Source organism: Manacus candei, unplaced genomic scaffold (assembly GCF_025592945.1).
Source record: "Manacus candei isolate 608988 ecotype Guabito, Panama unplaced genomic scaffold, ASM2559294v1 h1tg000050l, whole genome shotgun sequence".
NCBI classification, from domain to species: domain Eukaryota; kingdom Metazoa; phylum Chordata; class Aves; order Passeriformes; family Pipridae; genus Manacus; species Manacus candei.
This window is the reverse complement of record NW_026138098.1, coordinates 19899797-19916393: the sequence shown is the minus strand read 5'-3', so window position 1 is coordinate 19916393 and position 16597 is coordinate 19899797. Positions and strand designations below refer to the sequence as shown.

General features: G+C 50.2%; 2 protein-coding genes across 6 annotated transcripts in view; one reads left to right on the top strand and one right to left on the bottom strand.

The window, feature by feature from the left end:
* The window catches only part of SEC31B (SEC31 homolog B, COPII coat complex component), a 41324-nt gene extending 36749 nt beyond the window's left edge, over positions 1-4575 (top strand). For all 5 annotated transcript variants that reach the window (XM_051800076.1, XM_051800077.1, XM_051800078.1 and 2 more), the window contains 4 exons: positions 54-200; positions 603-719; positions 2109-2180; positions 2711-4575. In XM_051800076.1, coding sequence (XP_051656036.1) covers positions 54-200; positions 603-719; positions 2109-2180; positions 2711-2890 — 516 coding nt within the window. In that variant the 3' untranslated portion in view covers positions 2891-4575. The remainder of the gene's footprint in view (positions 1-53; positions 201-602; positions 720-2108; positions 2181-2710) is intronic.
* Positions 4576-9203: 4628 nt separating this feature from the next.
* On the bottom strand, positions 9204-15622 carry WNT8B (Wnt family member 8B). Its single transcript, XM_051800164.1, has 5 exons — positions 15308-15622; positions 14198-14336; positions 12701-12826; positions 10484-10626; positions 9204-10092 (listed from the first exon to the last, which is right to left on the bottom strand). The coding sequence occupies exons 1-5, from the start codon at positions 15479-15481 to the stop codon at positions 9535-9537; spliced, it is 1140 nt and encodes a 379-aa protein (XP_051656124.1). The 5' UTR covers positions 15482-15622; the 3' UTR covers positions 9204-9534.
* Positions 15623-16597: the final 975 nt, after the last annotated feature.

The following is a 16597-nucleotide window of genomic DNA, read 5'->3' as shown; positions in this document are numbered from 1 at the left end:
CTTGGTTTTCTTGATTTTTTTTTTTTCTTTCTTTCCTTTCTTCTTGCTGACAGTTGCCTGAGAAATTTACTCCTCCAGCCCCCATCACAGCTCCAGTAATGGGCCTGCCTACTGAGCCCCAGGCGATCCATCCTCAGCTATCCAGGTTGCAGGAATCTGGCCAGTCACCCCCAGGAGCACCCAGGGAAGGCAGCCTGCAGGTACCCAGGGGAAGTGGGGCATTCCCCAGCCACCAGCGCCTTGTCAAGTAGAAAAACAACTCAGCTTTTGAGGTTCTTATTACTTGGCAGCTACAGAGGGCTTATGTTACTCCCTAGCCCTTACAAGACATCTCTGCCTGAGTGTTAGAGGAGTTGCCAGGTTGGAAAAATGACACCTGGGTATGGCTGTGAGAGAGGGAGGGAGGCCAGGCAGGCTGTCAGCCTGCTTGAAGTTGGAAATCCACAGAGACTTGAAGCTATATTACAGTCTGAAGATGCTGTGCTTCCATGTATTTTCTGGGTTTGTGAAGGGGTGAAATTCCTTCTGTTGTGTAATTTCAGGAGGGGAATCTACCTGCTCTAGCCTTTCATGTTTCTGTTTTGTTCATTTCTCTCTGTCAGTATCACCAGCTACCCGTGGAGAGTGTTGAGAAGAAGGAGCTGCCCCCTGAGCACCAAGCATTAAAAGCCACCTTTGAAGGGTTGGTGCAACGCTGCTCTGCTGTCGCCACTGATCCAGTAAGTCCTCCCTTCCCTGATCTTTTGACTTTTTTTCCCTCATAGATGTTTGACTGGTGCTTCCTTCTTTTGTTTGGGTAAAGAGATGAAGAGTCTTGTCCCTATAGCCAAGTTAATCTCCATCTGCCTCCTTCCTTTAGGGTGTAGGCTTGTTCATCTTTGGGAACTGAGGTGAATTCTCCAGCATTTATCCACTGTTTCTCATTGCCTTTCTGAAGTAATGGTTCTGTCCTCCTGGGTCTTTCTTTTAAGAAAAGTAGAAGAATTTACTCAGCTAATTCATCTTACTGTTTCACTGGCTTGATCTGCAGATAGTTCAGATAGTTCCTACAGAGCTGGTATTGCCAACTATTCTCAGAGCTTAGAGGGAAAAGATGAGATATCCTGGCTGGAAGAGAAAGCCAAACAATCTTTTGTGCTCGAGTCACTGTAATTTCTGCAGCCTGATTCCTGGAAGGCTGTTGGCATACATGTCACATTGCGTGAATGTTTCAGGCCAGACTGTCGTGTTTGCACATTGTGCTACATTGCTAAGTCTTCCCAGAGCTTGGGGGCACCATGAAGCCTTTTAGAATACTTCTGCTTGATAGGTATTGGGATAAGCACTGAGCCCAAACTGCTGTCCCAGAGTCAGGCAACTTGAGCAGCATCTTCAGTGTGTTTGCTCTGTGCTTTCTGAGAGTGCAACACAGCAATTTCTGGAGACCTAAAGGTTCCCTCTATGGACAGAAAGGCCTTTTGGTTTGGGCTTAAGCACTTGACTTAAGTGTTAGTTGAATGGCTGGACTGGTACAGCAGTGCAATGCACCTGAACTCCCGTGGCTGCCAGGCCTGTCCCAGCAGTGCCCAGAGCCCAGTTATCCATGGAATAATTTATCTAGATTATTCAAGTTGGGGTTTATGAGGTCAGTCACACCAGAGCTTCAGGACTCAGGCCCTTTCCTTGGTGATTACCCAGAGTGGGAAGGATATTCCCTTTTTATCTCAAGAAGACCAGGAAGAAGCTGTTTCTTAGGTCAGTCAGGGTGTGGCTGTCTAATTGTCCCATGGGCCAAGTAGTGGATATTTCTCACACTTTGGAAATACTCACTCTCTCCTGTGGTCTGCAAGCACTGGCAGAAGGGAGGAACGCCTAGGCTGGGAGATGGGAAAAAGGGCAATCCAGCTTTCTGTCCTGGGCAGAAAATGTGTGCATATACGTGCATGTACGCATGCACAGAGGGCATGGCTGGCTTGTATCACAGTCCCTGGCTGCCAGAGGCTGAGAGGCAGCTGTGTTGTAAGGTTGCTGTGGAAAGAACAGGGGGCAAGGACTGAGTGAGAACACCTTGGTTCTGGAGAGGTGGCTCTGAAGCTCAGGCAGAGCTAGCAATACCTATTTCGCTTCAGAAAACCCGAAGGAAGCTGGAGGATGCTCTGCAGCGGCTGGAGTGTTTGTACGACAAACTCCGCGAGCAGGCGGTAAGTAGATGCCACCAGTCCTTGTGGTCCAGCTGGGTTCCTGATCCCACCTTTGCTCTGGGTTGTGGGTCTTGGTGTCTGTACCAGTGTATTCTCTTGGGAAAACTAAGGGAGTGCCAAACCTTGTAAAGACCATGGATCCACCCAGCCTTATATATCTTCTTCCTTAACTTTGGCCCAGACATAGTGTAAGGAAAAGCTGGGGAGGTATTTGCAGGGTGCTTTTACCACCCAAGAAGGGTACTGGCACATAGAGTCCAGATGGGAAGGAGCAATTGGGGGTAGTTAAATGTGAACACAGTGTAACCTCTGGCTTAGAAAACTGAAGCTGCTGATGCCAATTGCTCATGCCAGCTGGCAGTTATTGTAGTCTGGGAAACCAAGGGAAGAAGCAGACTATCCTTCCTGCCAGTGCTTGACTGTGTAGATGCTGTTTGGTGAAGTGGAGAACAGTAGGGAAGGGTATGGAGGGAGAGAGGCCTGTGTTACATTGCTGAACATGCGAACTCATTTCTTCTCCCTCTCCACAGCTTTCTCCAACCATCCTTATGGGTCTCCATGAAATTGCCCGATGCATTGAGGCCAAGAACTACCAACAAGGTCTCCTGGTTCACACCCAAGTAGTGAGCAGCAGCAGTTTCAGTGAGGTGTCTGGTTTTATGCCCATCCTGAAAGTCCTCATGACCATTGCAGGCAAGCTGAATGTGTAAAGAGTGGAGCAGCAGGAACAGTACACACCAAGAGCTGGTGGACTGCCTCACCTGTTGATGTGGTACAGGTTGTGGACTCTACTTCTGACTTTGGAGAAATAGGTCGGTGCCAGTGCCTGGAACGGTTCTAGGCCAGCACACCTGGCCCCATCCACTCTCCAGACTGGTGCCTGCAACTCCTGGAGACTGTTCTTTCTCTCTCTTCTTTCTTACTAGTCTGAGGCTGCTTTCAAGCCCAGGAATCTCAGTTTCAGGCTGTTCAGGTTGCACATAGATCCTTCTTCTTCCCTATCCCTGGCACAAAGTGGAACCTCCTTCCCTCCCAGGCCAACATTGCTTTTTTTTTCAGGAGATAAACAGGGCTGGCACCTGCAGCACCACCACAGAAGAGCCTCAGGCTCTATTCCCTGCTGTAGTGTAAACCTGCCTGAGTGGTAGCTGGGCTCCCTTGGGACCTAAGCTGAGGTGTCCCCACTCTGCTGGGCTGCAGCAAAGATCTCTCCTCATTCCTTCTTTCTCTTCATTCTTATCCTTGACTCACCCTTTCACTCCACAGCACCCATATCCTGCTACAACTAGGGCTAACTACTTGTTTACTCTGGCCAGCTTTGGTTCTCTTTTCTTTGCCCAGCCTTCTCTTTTTAAGTCAAGCCTCCCGTTCACCCACTGTCCACCCTCCTTTATATTTTTTCCCCCATAAGCTGCAGGCTCAAGCCCATTGTGTTTCAGGTCCAGGGATGATTCCCGCTTTCAATTCCTAGGACTCTCCCATTCAGGAATGTGTGCAGGTTGGACTGCTCTGTGCACTTCTCCCCAGAAGCAGTCACATCCTGTTTTGGGGCTAAAAGCTGCCCTTTCTGGCTCCTGGCCTTTTTCACTTCTTTTATGTTAGCACAGCTGGACTTTTACCCACTGGTGTTATCTGAACGCTTCCTACTTGAGGCTTTTCAGATGGCCTAGGGACTTTAAGAGCAGCAGGGATTGTTTAAGTCTCATAAAGATTTCCCTTGAGCTACCCTGACCAGCCCAGACTTGAGCAGGGAGAGACAGCTCATTGCTCCAGGTGTGGTGCATTCATTCTGTCTACAGTAATAGATACATGCAAAGGTGGTTCTCAAAGACCCCTTGGCACTGTGGTAGTAAGAATATGCTGCAGGAGATGATGCTGGGAGGACTCGAAGATATGGATTGTGCTGAGACTTTTCATCACTGTGGCATTTCCTCTGGGGTAAAATAGATGAATGAAGCATATCTGTCCTGGGGAAGAAGTGTGGGAAGGCAGATGGGATTTCAGGGCACATCTCTGTGTGTGTATATTTCCCTCTCTTCCTCCTTCCTTGCCTTCCTCTCTCTCAACCTCCTCCTTACTAACCAGGCAGCATAATCCTTGAGCCCTAGCTGGGAGCAAGGCTTCTTCCCGACATTAGGATGCAGCCAGCCCCTGCTTCCTCTTCTTGCTGCTTGAGTGATAACGCTGTCATGGGCCTGTGGTTCAGTACACGAATCAGCCTGCTCTACCATGAGACTTAGTAAGGAGGAGAATCAGAGAAAGGAGGAAGAGGATATGTCTCATTCTCTCCTTCCCAGGTCAAAGTGCCTCCTTGTTGCTGCTGTGTTGTTTCTATTGCTGCGATTTGATGCACTAAGAGATTACAGAACAGTGAAATAAAAGCTGTGTTTTGTGATGCTTTTTTTCTTAAACTTGTCACCTCTGGCTGCAGGGGACTTCCTCGGTCTGCATGCCACCCGCTGAGAGCTGAGTTCCCAGCTTTGGTGAAGGGGCAGTTGAGAACTGTGGGGGGGCAAACCAGATTCTGGGCTCTGCTGATGTGGGCAGCATCCATCCTGTTGTGGTGAGACCTCAGGTCTTACTTACTCCTTAAGACTACAAGGTCAGAGAACTGGTCTCCAGATCACCTGCCTGAATCGTGACTGTTCATCTGCATCAAACACAAGAAGGGCCCCAGACTGGCTGATGTTCTCTTGGGGAATCACAGCAGTGTTGGGGATTTCACACTTGACACCAAAAGTTGGAAGTATGTCAGTAAATAAAAAGAGAGCCCTTGATGAGATTCTCTCCTGTTGGAAATAAATGTTACACCACTGAAGCCATGCAGCTTAAACAAGGATGAGTATTGGACCTGTGAGGAAATTTATACCATTGAATTGTCAGTTCTTACCATTAGTTAATAACTTACAAATCTATTAGCTGATTTCGTTTAAGCTTTTAAGGAGGTGAGAAGGCTGAAGTGAAACATTGGAACTGAGATAAAGTCGGGGGAATCAAACTAGCTTCTGATAAAAGAAAGTAATTCTGATGTAATCTCAATTTTTTTTTTGTTTTTGCTGTCAGCTAGCTGGTATATATACAGGCCTGCCAGACAGCACACATGAAACTCTGAAATATGCAGGACTGTATTACCTGGCCTGAGATTAGAGGATTTAGGAGGAAGCAAAGGCTCAGAAAGACTGGATGGTGAATATTTGTTGCTGGGAAGGGACCGGGATTTATGAGAGTCAGGGTCACAGCATTCAAGGAAAACCAGCCTTTTGTAATTCTGCTGCTGGCAGAGGCAAACACGAGGTGTGAAGGAGTCTTGAAGAGCTTTTGCAGCCTGGCCTAAGAACTGTCCCCCATCAGGGAGATGCAAGCTGATTTTTCAAAGGCTACACTTGTGCAGCATCAGAAGGGATCATAACACAGGTAGCCCAGGTGGCATACATTTGCTTAATGAGTATATAAGGAAAATCCCAGCCTTCTGAGATCATTTAACAAGCCTGGCATTTCTTAGATTCTGCCTTTCTTGATCCAGTTGTAGTACCCTGTGAAGTCCAACCCCTTGCTCTTTTTACCACTGAGAAATAAGCACTGATTTTTCCATGTATTTCTCAGATGCATTTGATTTTAGTTCCCTCCAGCACACTCGGCTCCTGCTATCCAAGACTTGTGCAGAGACTGGCTGTTTATCCTGCCTTTGCTGCAAGTCCTTCCCACCTGTCCCTTTGTCCCACTGTTGCTCGCTTCTGCTCAGGTGTACCGCTACAAGCACCATCCCTGAAGCTCTTGGTAGGGAAAACAGGCAGGGGAAGTGAGGTGACCCGCTTGAAAGTGTTGGAGAGGCTTGTGGCAGAAGCCCTGCTTCTGTGGCCCTGGTGTGGTATGTTACACGTACCCTGCTGGAAAGTGCTCCTCCATTTATAGCACTATCTCTGCTGGCTGGTAACAGCTTTTGATCTGTGGGCAGCGGCCCCTCTGCTTTGCCCCCTCCCATGTGGGCACCCCTGCACTAGAGAAACCATTTTCAGCTGGGTGAGAAGGCTTTTGGGTTGGCAAAGAATTTGGGGGGGCAGGCGGTGGGAGGCAGTAGGAAAGAATCCCTGGGCACAGAGAACAGAGCTCTAATCCTGTCGCAGATAACATCATGTCTGCAGGCTAGGCTTGTGTGTGTTTGGGGGAGCTGGAGGGGCAGAGATTGTTAGGCAGTATTTGTTTGTAAAGCCACTTGCTCTGAAGATAATGCTTGCACTAACTTCTATTGAGGGAGCAGTGTGAGTCCCCACAAAGTCCTTTCCCAAAGTGTCTTTGAAGCCAAGAACCCATTGAAAGGAAGAAAGGCCAAGAGAGGGGATTAGTTTGTTCAGCAGCTGTGAATTTCAGTGGGAGGCTGATGAACTCCAAAGTCTTTGTTGAGATGTTTTTTGTAAGGAGCCCTGCTGGAGGGAGAGACCCACACGGGGGCCGCGGCCTTAGACAAGAAGGAATCTGAAGCGGCGGGGAGCTGTAAACGGGCCACAAGGACTTTTCCCAAACACTTTTCGGAAAAGGTGTTGTAAAGAGATCGGAGGGGGATTAGCATGTGAAATGACACTTTCCATTGACTCCACAGAGGGGAGGGGAAAAGGGCTGGCTGGCTGATTTATTAGCATTTTGTTCCCTGCTCTATTCTGCTCCCCCAGCAGCCCCCCTCCCCTCTCTCCCCTCCTCCCGAGCCCTCTAAAGAGGTTTGGATTGGAAAAGGGAGCGGGGGGCTGCCTGTTTGTGTGTCATCTGGGCGAAGGTGACCACCTGGGAAGCTGAATGTAAATATTTCTCCTCTGAGGAATGCGCCTTCATTAAACCGAAATGAATACATGGAAGCATCCAATCCTGCCCACAATGGCAGCAGGGCCTTTACCACTGAGGGCTCCCTGCGCCGGGAGGGGGGACCCGCTGCTGAGGTCAGCACATTTTGCAGCTGCGGTGCCGCCGTTTTCCCCCAGCGGAAGCAGCGTGTGGCGATGGGGCTGGCACGGGCCGTGCCCCACAGGTCCCCTCGCCAGCAGCCCTCACTGCGCCCAGCGGGCACATCCCGGGCTGTGCCACGGCCCTCGCGGGGCAACCGTGTGGGGCAGCAGTGTCAGCAGGGGAGAGACAGGGTAGGAGCGGGGGGAAAAGGGAAACGGCTTCCATGTCTTCTTTTCCTGTGTTTCCAGCTGGCCGTGGAACGGATGGGAGGGAGGAACAGAAGGAAAAGAGGGTAGAAGTTGTTCCTCTGCCTTGCCTTTGTTCTCTCTGCCTCGCCATAGTCCTCGAGCCAGCCAGCGTTGGAGCTTTCCCTGCTGGGCGAGGGGCTTTTGCCCCCTCTTTGCTCCCCTGCCCAAGGATGCAATTCCACCACGGGGTGACGGAGGAACTGCTGATGGAGATACAACAGAGACCTAGGGCAGGGTCGCTGTATTAATAAAACCTCTGCAGAAGCAGCTGGTGGATTGTGTGTGAAGTGGAAGTGTTTCGGTTTTCCTTGAAAGTGGGCCAAGATTGTTTCTTGCAATTTTTGAAGGACCAAATTCTTGGTTGACATGAATGCTCTTGTTCTGGTGAGACCCCAGCTTGCCCTAGGTCCAAATTCCCACTCTCGATGAAGTATTTGATAATGAAGGAAGGGGCTATTTGATAACAAAGAGACACATACAGACTGAGTGTCTCTAATATCTGAGCTATGAAGTGGGCAACTGGGCTCCTGCCTGCCCCCTCCCATCCCATTTCCTCCTGGCAGCTGCATTACAGTTGGATGCACCCTCAAGAAAGATCGAGAAGAGAGCATGTCCTTTCCCCTCCTGGTAGGACCCAAGGTTGTGCTGCATGAAGTGGACTGATCAGGTCTTCCTGGACTCAACAGATGGGTAAGCAGATGGGTTTTAGTCTCCAGGACTGAAACTACAAACACCCACAGATGCAATGGGATGAAAGAACGCCCAACTACTTAGACACAAGCATTTTGCAAGCACTTGGCTACTGATTTATTGCATTGGCTATTGGTTTACAAATATTGGCTACAAGACAGGTCTAATGGCCAGTAACTTAGCTCTGCTGGCTTCTCATATGGCTAAAGGACGCTTCAAACAGCAAAGACATAACATCGCAGCCCCAGGGAAGATTGCTGTGATGGTGCAGTGAGCTTCCCCAGGTGCTGCAGCTGGCAGCTTCTTACCTCCCTATCCCAACCACAGCAAGGGAACAGAGATGCATCAACCAAATCTTCCTGCTGCTTGCTTAGCCTATAGAATATATACAATAAGTAGTAGAGGAAAAACTGTTATGTGTACATCACAGTAACTGTGCAATAAATTAAACTTCAAAGTGCTTCACTTTCCTATTTACACCACCATTAAATAGTAACTGACATTATTTTCTCAGACTACAAGGAAGTATTTAGTTAGTTAGCTGACAGGGTAAGAGTACTTGGCAAGTACACCAGGAGATGGGGAACGGGCTCAGCTGGCAGCTCCTCTGGGAGAGATTTGGGAGGCAAAAGGGACAGGAGAAATAAGTGTGAGGGCATCTTTGTGGCATCAATCAGGGGCTTTGGCAGGAATGCTGGAGTGAAAAGGGAGACCAGACCTGAAGGCTTGGAAGACACAGAGAAGGCATGTAAAAGCTGAGGGATGGGACCCCTTTTTTGAACAGCTGTTTAATGGGCAGGCCAAGCAGTAGCTTCAATCTTGCTGCTGCCATTTCAAATGCAAAGTAAAGCACTGGAGAGGTTACCAAAGCTGTCAAAGGATGGGAAGTGATGCTGTGGGCCTCTTGGATGCTGGCTTTCTGCAAGAAGGAGTTGCATGCCTTTTCTATTCCCTCATAGTGTAGGGCTTAGGCAATAACAACTTTATTTTAGTGCCTTTATTTTTTTAGGGTACTAAAAGCCTCTTCTCATTTAGGGATAACTGCTCTGAGTTGCCCAACTCCGTTGGTGTCATGTCAATTTCCTCGTACTTTCCTAAGTGTTGATCTCACTCAAAAGCCCAGAGTTGGTGCTTGTTTGGGGAACAAACAAACAAACTCAAAAGCATAGGAGCCACCAAGACACCCGCTGTGTTTTCAGAGATAAAACCAGATAGAAACACTGGATAGAGTGACTCTGAGTTGAAGAGACCAAATCTCACCTCATTTTTCAACACTTGAAGGTATCCCCAGAAGCTGTCACCCACTGCACTAATGCCCTGTGTGGTCAAGACCTGGGGATTCATACAATGCTCTTTATCCTTGCCCAATCCCCCATGAGGCAGCAGTGGGAATGAGACAAAACTATGCCAAACAGAAATGGTGCCGGGGGCTGATGGGGAGGGCAGGAGAGGAGAGGGGCAGGCAGGACCATGGAAGCAAGTCAGAGCTTTCTCTTGAGCTTGCGGCTGGCCCCGCCACCTCCGCTCCGCTCCCGCTTCTCCTTGCGGACACAGAAGTACTTGGTGACCCGTTTGCGGCACTGCTCACACCGCACGGCACAGCACCAGTGGAACTTGCAGTTGCAGCTGGACACCATCTCAGCCCGTCTCTCCTCCACTGCCAGCCCGCAGTCCCCACACAGCCGCCGGCAACTCCGCTTCTCCCACTTGCTGAGTGCCTTGCCCCTCTTCAGGCACTCCCTGCCCTCTGTGCCCAGCAGCCCCAGTGTCTTGTTCTCCAGACAGTAGTCAGGAGAATCTTCTAAATGGACCAGTTCCTTCTTGGAGATGGAGCTGAAGGTCTCAGCGATGGCACCCCGGCTGGCAGCGCTGTTCCCTGCCCCCTGCAGCAAGTCTACCTTCAGGGCTTTGTGGTACCTCTCCTTGAGGTAAGTCCCCACCTCTCGAAACTCGGGCAACTGCAGCCAGCAGGTCTGGGTGGTGCAGCTCCCTGACACACCGTGGCACTTGCAAGTCCGCTTCATGGTCCCTTTCACTGCCTACAGAGTGAGCAGAGAGAGGGCATTCAAGAAAAAGCCCAGAGGGTTGTTTCTATATTGCAGTGCATGCAGAAACGTGGCTCCAGGCCTGTGGAGGAGTTTGCCATCAACCCTCCCTGTGCCATAACCCTGAAGCTCATAGATTTGCTTCACAGTACACTCCTCCTTGAATTGGGAGAAAGAGGACTGCAGGAAACCATTATCGCTGTAACCACAAAGCTTTGCTACCTTAGAGCAAACACCACACATCATATTGTACTGCTGCCATCCTCCCAGAAGTTGTTTCTTCTGGACATGTGTTTTTAGCTACAGCAAATTGTAATTCTTCAAGGTGGATGGCCAGAGCCAATCTGGTATGCACTGTCAGGTCTGGAGGGAGAGAAGAACTCACCTTTCTACCCGCCTCATTGTTATGCAGGTTCATAGCAGCTCTGGCATCTTGTCCAGTCTCCAAGGCATCCACAAACTGCTTGGAAATGGCTTCCCCAAAGCCCACGTTATCGCTGCAGCCTCCCCACAGCCAGCCTTGCCCCCCTAAGAGAGGAGATGAGATGTTTGCTGTCAGAGAACCAGCCTCTTGCCTGCCTGGCTTTTGGTCTGTGATATCAGAAGTGATGGGAGGGAATGGAGGCTGTGGGGCAAATTCAGTCTTTAACCTCACGATACTCCCAGATTCCCTCCCCTTGAGCTCATAGCATTTCTGCTGAGGCCTGGATAGTATGTGGCTCAGGCAGGCAGGCAGGGAAGGGCTATGTCCTGTGCAACAAATGCAGGGGTCTCCAGGCTTTCTATAGAGCAGGATTCAGAAGCTGTCAATTATCATGCAGCCATACAGATAAACCCTTGGGTCTTTAATCACCTTCTCTCAAACCCTGACTCGAGCTCCTTCAGTCTGACTCGCAGGGACAGCACCTTGCTAACTTGGATTAGCAAACTGGTGGAGGCATCCTGGTCAGAGGGAACAGATTCCCCTCTGTCTGAAACAGCCTAAGCCTGGCATACATGTATTGAGAAGGCACTCTTTTTGGCACACCCAGAGTTCTGGGGTGATGTTTGGCATCTTAGAAGGGTCTGATTTTCCAGTTATCATAAAGAAACAAAGGAGTCAGTACAGAACTGTAAAGCTGCACAAAAATATGTGGAGGGTACTTTTCCTAACTGTGTGGGAGCTTGATAACTTAGCTCAGCTGACTGGAAAAGCATCACACAGTTTGCTTCTTTTACTCCTAGAGAAAAATGCCAAGTTATTTATGAAGATTTGAAATCTGGAACATTCTGACCCTAACATGCCTTAGCGGTACATCTTGGGAGTTGTGGTTTAATGGCCTTGTGCCTCTCTTGAAAGGCCTGGCCATTGCCTGGATTTCCCCAGGGCATCCCCTCTCCCAGGGAAAGTCAGGAGTGTCTCGTGGGAGGCCGGGTAATTGCAGTGGATGATGAAGTCCAAATCAAGAGTTGGGACTGAAGGAAGAATGGAAACCTTTCACCAAATTGGATTCAGTGCAACAGCTGAATTGAATCACACTGTTTTGGTCAAGCCGAAAAGTTTCCTATGCCTTACAAGCTTTTAATTCACAATGGAAAATTTTCAGGAAAAACAGATATGTTTGGGGGAAAGAAAATGTAGCATGGCTAACTTGGTTTTCCAGAGAAGATAAAATTTGGTGTGTCATTGCCCAAAAGTCTTTCTCTGCTAGAGTTAGGCATTCCCAAACCTTGGACACCTAAGCAGCAGTGGCTGTTTTCAAAACTATTAGCCAGTAAAGTGAATTACTAAATATTGGACACTCCAGAGGAGTTGTCGTAAACTAACACATACTGACTGACTGGCTGGGCAGGGCATGGCTTTTAAAAGATTTTGATAATTTGAAATTTGTCCTCTTTTCATTCAAAACAAAAAACCCAAATGTCAGTGTTTTCTGTGAAAGCTGAGTGGAGAGCTAGAGTGGTGCAGCCCAGGGTTCCACACTCAGGGGTGCTTTGTGGCCGAGGACCTGGGTCCCACTGTGACATGAACAGTGTGAAGGCTGTGTTCTGCCACAGTGGTTCTCCTGGTTGTGCTCCTGCGTGCCTACCACGCTGAGAAACACTGTAGAGGTTTATGAGTGCCACCCTGCTTTCCCTCCTGGTCATTCTGCTCTGGGGCCACCCTGGTCCTGCAGAGTCTGGGAGCCTCGAGGTCCCTGATCAGCACTGCTCTAACAACACCTGCCATGTAGAAGCATGGCATCAGATCCGTTCCTCTGCCCATATGATACTGTCATTGTCTCCAGCAGCTTGAATAGAGTTCTTGATTTGAACCAGGGAAACTGCAACCCCTTCTACTTTCCTGGTCATTTAGAAAGTAATAGAAAGCATCAAGGGCTTGGCCTCAGCTGGTGTAAATTGGAGGTGCCTCAGTTAGCTTCCACAGAGGTACTTTGGTTTGCTTACTTCCAAAGTCCTCAGAGTTACTTTGGTTTGAACCAGTCAAAGCTCTGCTCTGGGCATTATTTCCAGGTGTGGGGACCAGGAAGGGGAGGTGTTTCTGCATGCCTCAGCAGTGGAGAGAAGAGCTTCTCCTGCTGCCTGGTAGGTGAGTGAGGGGCAGCAGCTCGTCTCTCCTTACCCAGTTGTCCATTGCGGGAGTCATCACAGCCACAGTTGTCAAAATCCCCGAGGCTGCAGTTCCGGGTCAGTGTGTACATGACGCCTGCAGAGCTGATGGCATGGACAAAGGCAGTTTCTCTGTTCGCTGTCAAGTGGGAGCACAAAGAGAGCAGATGTGCTAAGGATTTCACAGCAAGACCACTATTAGAAATTACTCCTGCCATGCAGGAGTCTGTGTAGGAAGAGATCCGCCTGGGGAGGGCTTTGTGGGGTGGAGAGAAGGCCCTACATGTCAGATTAGCTTAGTTTGGGCTTGAACTGCATGAAGACAGAAGGTCTCAAATTTGATCCAGGCTGACTCATGCCATTTCAAAGGGTGTGGATGAGATAGCACGTGGCTGTCCTTTGGAAGCTCAGCAATGGCAATATAGCACAGATGGCCAAATGTCCCCCAGTTTTCACCAATACTAGAGGGAATGGGCCCTCTCCAAGGGTCAAAGAGCTCCTTCCCCACAGCCTTCTCGAGCCTTACCTTCTGCTGGAAGGGCTCTGAGCAGTGACCATACCTACCCACCAGGATCAGTGTGGAGATCATCAGCTGACTTCGCCGAGCCTTTGGCTTTCATTTAATACCAGCAAGGTGTGGATCTGAGCAAATAGCCTTGACAAGAATGATTCAGGGACCTGTTCTGGGTCCCAGAGTGGAACTTGACCTGCAATTCTCTCCTCAAGGCCCCACTTTGAAATCTCTGTCCACCTCTGCCTGGGGCCCTGGTCCCTTATCTGCTGCCAGTCTCTCCAGAGGCCTGAGGCTCCCTTCCACACCCAGGTCTTGCCTCTACAGGGCAGGTATGAGCTCAGCCTAGCATCATATGTAGGTCTGGAGGGCCAGATATGCACTGAAACATTTCCTGGGACCTGCAAACAGGTAAGGAATGGGATACAGTGACAATGACCACAGCCCCATGCCCTGCAGTGGCCCAGGACAAGGATGCTGGAATTCTGCCCAGGGGCATTCTGATATCTGGAAGCTGTGAGAAGACTTTTCTCTTGTCTCTTGGCCAGAGCACAACCACTGATGAACTCTTTCCTACTCTCTTTAGCCATACCCCTCTGCTTGGCACACCACTAGCCTGTGCTAGTTCTCAACCTCCACGGGATACCCTGGGACACCATCTAGGCATGGCATGTCCAGCAGCCCATGTGGAGCTCATGACGGTGCATCCTTGTGGGAAGGCATCCTTGTGCGAGTTGTCCTGCTCAAGCTGGGGTTTGGCAGGTCCAGAGGTGATGCTGACACTGAAAGGCTGCCTTGTGTTGAGGCTAGATCCCACTGTGTGTGGGAGCTGATGGGTGAAGAGGTCTTCTGGAAAGATCCCTCTGAGGGATTCCTGGGAGAGACATGTGCCAGGTGGGGATGGGAAAGTAAAGGAGGCACTTGGGAAGAGAGGAGGGGGCCATGGGCTCTAACCTGTAGTAAGGGGGTCCCAGTAGTGGTATCCAATGCTTTCCTTACCGCTGCGCAGCCCACCGTGGCTGGAGAGCTGCAGTGCCCTCTCAGGGCAGTTCCAGCGGTCCCAGGCAAACTGGAACTTGCACTCCTCGATGCCACTCTGCGCCCCGGCCGCCACGCTGCTGGAGTAGATGAGGTAGGCCTGGGAGCAGAGCAGTGGGTCAGTACAGGGATGATGTGTATTTTCAACTGAAAATAACCTGCATGTCATCTTACAGAGACAAGACACACAGAGCTGAGGAGGTCTCCCAGGCTTGGCTTCCCTGGGAAGTGAAGTTCACCAGCAGCATCAGCAAAGGTATTTCCTGCTGTGCTGGGTTGGAGCCTGAGCCTCCCAGGAGAAGAAGGCTGAGCTCCTGGCTGTTAGCCGCACTGGGAGTTGTGCCAGCTAGCCTCTGCCATGGGGAAACCCTTATCTCTCCAGCATGAGAGGAGGCAGAGCCTTCTGCTCAGAGATTAGGAAACTCCAGGCCAGCAGGTACCTCAGCCTGCCTCCTTCTTCACCACAGCCCCGGGGAGACAGCATTGCTTTGGGGCAAGGTTGCTCCACCAGTGCATTGAGAGCTGTAGAAAGCGCTAGATGGGCCTGGAGGTGTTCCTGGGGAATTGCCAGAACAAAAACTGGGTGAATTTTACAACTGGTCCTGTTTAGGAAAAAAAGCCTCTGAAAGAGGAGAGCAAGGATGTGGGGGGTCAAAAATACTGAATAAAGTCCTGGCAATTCTAATTGTGCTCCTTGAGGAAGTATGTTTTACAGGGCCTACAGAAAGTACTTTCCAGCTGGATCAATGCAGGTTCCAATGCCAGCCTGATCATCAGGAAGAAATAGATGACAGCCGAGAGCTTCAGCTGGCATCAATAGACAAATCTCCAGAATCTGGCCCCAACTAGCTTAAAAGAACCCCAGGTCAGTATTGCTTAGGCCTGATGTAGCTCAAGGAGTTGTAGCAGGTCCTTCTGGTCCCTCTCTGCCTTGTTGCTGGAAACCTGGGTGTGAGGGGAGCTCTGGCCAAGGCTGGGTGGAGAGGAGGGGTAAGGAGGAGCCCCTGTCTCTCTCTCTCCCTCCCTGGGTTTAGTGGAATCAGGGACAGAGATCAAAGGGATTTCTCTTACCTTGGGGCCCGTCATCAGGAAATTATTCACTGACCTGGAAGACAGAGACAGTGTCAGCAGGGAGGGGGTGATGGTGGAGGGGCCTGGGGAATGCCAGGCATCCCAGAGCCCTTCTCTCACTCCCCTGAAGTCTGCCTGTCTCCTGGCTGCAGGCACCTTTGGTCTTTCCTTCATCTCCCCTTGCTGCTGCCTGAGAGACAGGATGGTGCCATCTTCTTCCCCCCACCCTGCTCCCCTCAACCAGGCTGTACTGGGCTGCAACCCCCTCACTGCTCCCTCCTTTTGCTTTCCTCTGCTCAGCTGCCCTTTGTAGCAATCCCCCCATTATTTTAATATTATTCTCTTCCTCTAGCCTTGCTTTTTACCTCACCAAACTGTTGCTCAACTTAACTCAGAGTAGCATTTCCCCCAGCCCCAGGAGCTGGACCCTGTGCCAGCACCATTCTCCCTGTTGGACCATGCTGAGGGAAGGAGGAGGTCACACTGCTGCTCCTTTGCAGTGTGTCCCAGCTGCATCCCTCCGTATCACAATCCCTTGTTTCCTGCAGTGCCAGCTCTGGCTGCCCACACTCTCCTCTTGGTCAGGTTATAGTGATGGCTGAACACAAGTACACATGTCCTCCCTATCATGTTGGACACTGCAGGGAGCCCTGGGGGTTTGGGATGGAGGGGGACCTAGCCAAGATTAAACTTTCTAGTGTTCCCACTGAAGGTGTGGAGGGATCACCTCCAAGGGTCTGGAAGTGTGTCTGATCTCCAGCATTGTCCCCAGGAACTTGCTGAACCAATGCTGTCCAGTCTGAGTCTTTCTTCAGCAGGAAAGACTTTCAGTGCAAATGGTCAGTCGGCATTAGAACTCCATATGGTGCAGTGACCACCATATGGAATCTGGAGGATGTCTGGGTGAATCGTGCTTAGCCATGACATGGCAGAAAGGACTGACACTTTGAAAAGGCCCAAGAGCCAACTCCAAATATCCCTAGTCAGAAAGGAAGTGAGAAAAGAGAAATCTCTCCTACAAACACCTAATTCCAGCCTCTCTAGCTTTGCAAAATAACTCTCATCGCTGTCTCTGGAGCACCTCCCCCAGAGAAATGTGTGAGTGCTGTTGTCCCCTGGGGAGCACACTGAGGCCAGAGAGGTGTCATGAGTGGATTGAGAGCTTGCAGTGAGTGAGTGATCAGGGGAAATAATAGAGCATGTACTGATAGAAACTGGGCCCCTCTGCTTCTCCTCGAGATGATGTTTTGCTTCAAATGAGCCACAGGTATCTCCCTGGTAAGGGAGAGA